The sequence below is a fragment of the Charadrius vociferus genome, unplaced genomic scaffold (assembly GCF_000708025.1).
Source record: "Charadrius vociferus isolate BGI_N301 unplaced genomic scaffold, ASM70802v2 scaffold225, whole genome shotgun sequence".
Classification (NCBI taxonomy): Eukaryota; Metazoa; Chordata; class Aves; order Charadriiformes; family Charadriidae; genus Charadrius; species Charadrius vociferus.
In genome coordinates this window covers 793,156-793,510 of record NW_009648638.1, presented here as the reverse complement: position 1 = coordinate 793,510, position 355 = coordinate 793,156, and the positions used below count along the sequence as shown (strand labels likewise).

General features: G+C 67.3%; 1 protein-coding gene across 1 annotated transcript in view; it reads right to left on the bottom strand.

The window, feature by feature from the left end:
• TP53INP2 (tumor protein p53 inducible nuclear protein 2) overlaps nucleotides 1-355 on the bottom strand; it is a 5,831-nt gene continuing 5,476 nt past the window's right edge. Inside the window, exon 6 of the mRNA XM_009886341.1 lies at nucleotides 1-59. Within this exon, the coding sequence (XP_009884643.1) occupies nucleotides 1-59 (59 nt within the window). The remainder of the gene's footprint in view (nucleotides 60-355) is intronic.

The following is a 355-nucleotide window of genomic DNA, read 5'->3' as shown; positions in this document are numbered from 1 at the left end:
TCATGACGTCATGAAGAAAGGCACTGGTGTCACAGGCTCGTCAGGACAAACAGGCTTCGCTGTGGATTTCGGAGACGAGTGATTTCACCAGGAATACCGATTTCCCACGTGAAGGCTGGCATGGCTGTGAGGGTTGCTGTCCCGGCCGGCGTCGGGGGCGAAGGGTGAGGGGAGCCATGGAGGGCGGGAGGAGGAAGACAAGGCGTGGGGGGTCCGGGGGTGCGGGTGTGTGGGGGTGTGTGGAGTGAAACCGCAGCCCGGCCTCACCGGTGTTCATTCCCCAGGGCGGCTGGTGTCGGGGTGGGGGGGGGAGGGCTCCCTCCGCCAGGGGAGGCGGGAGGGGGGGGGCGCGGGG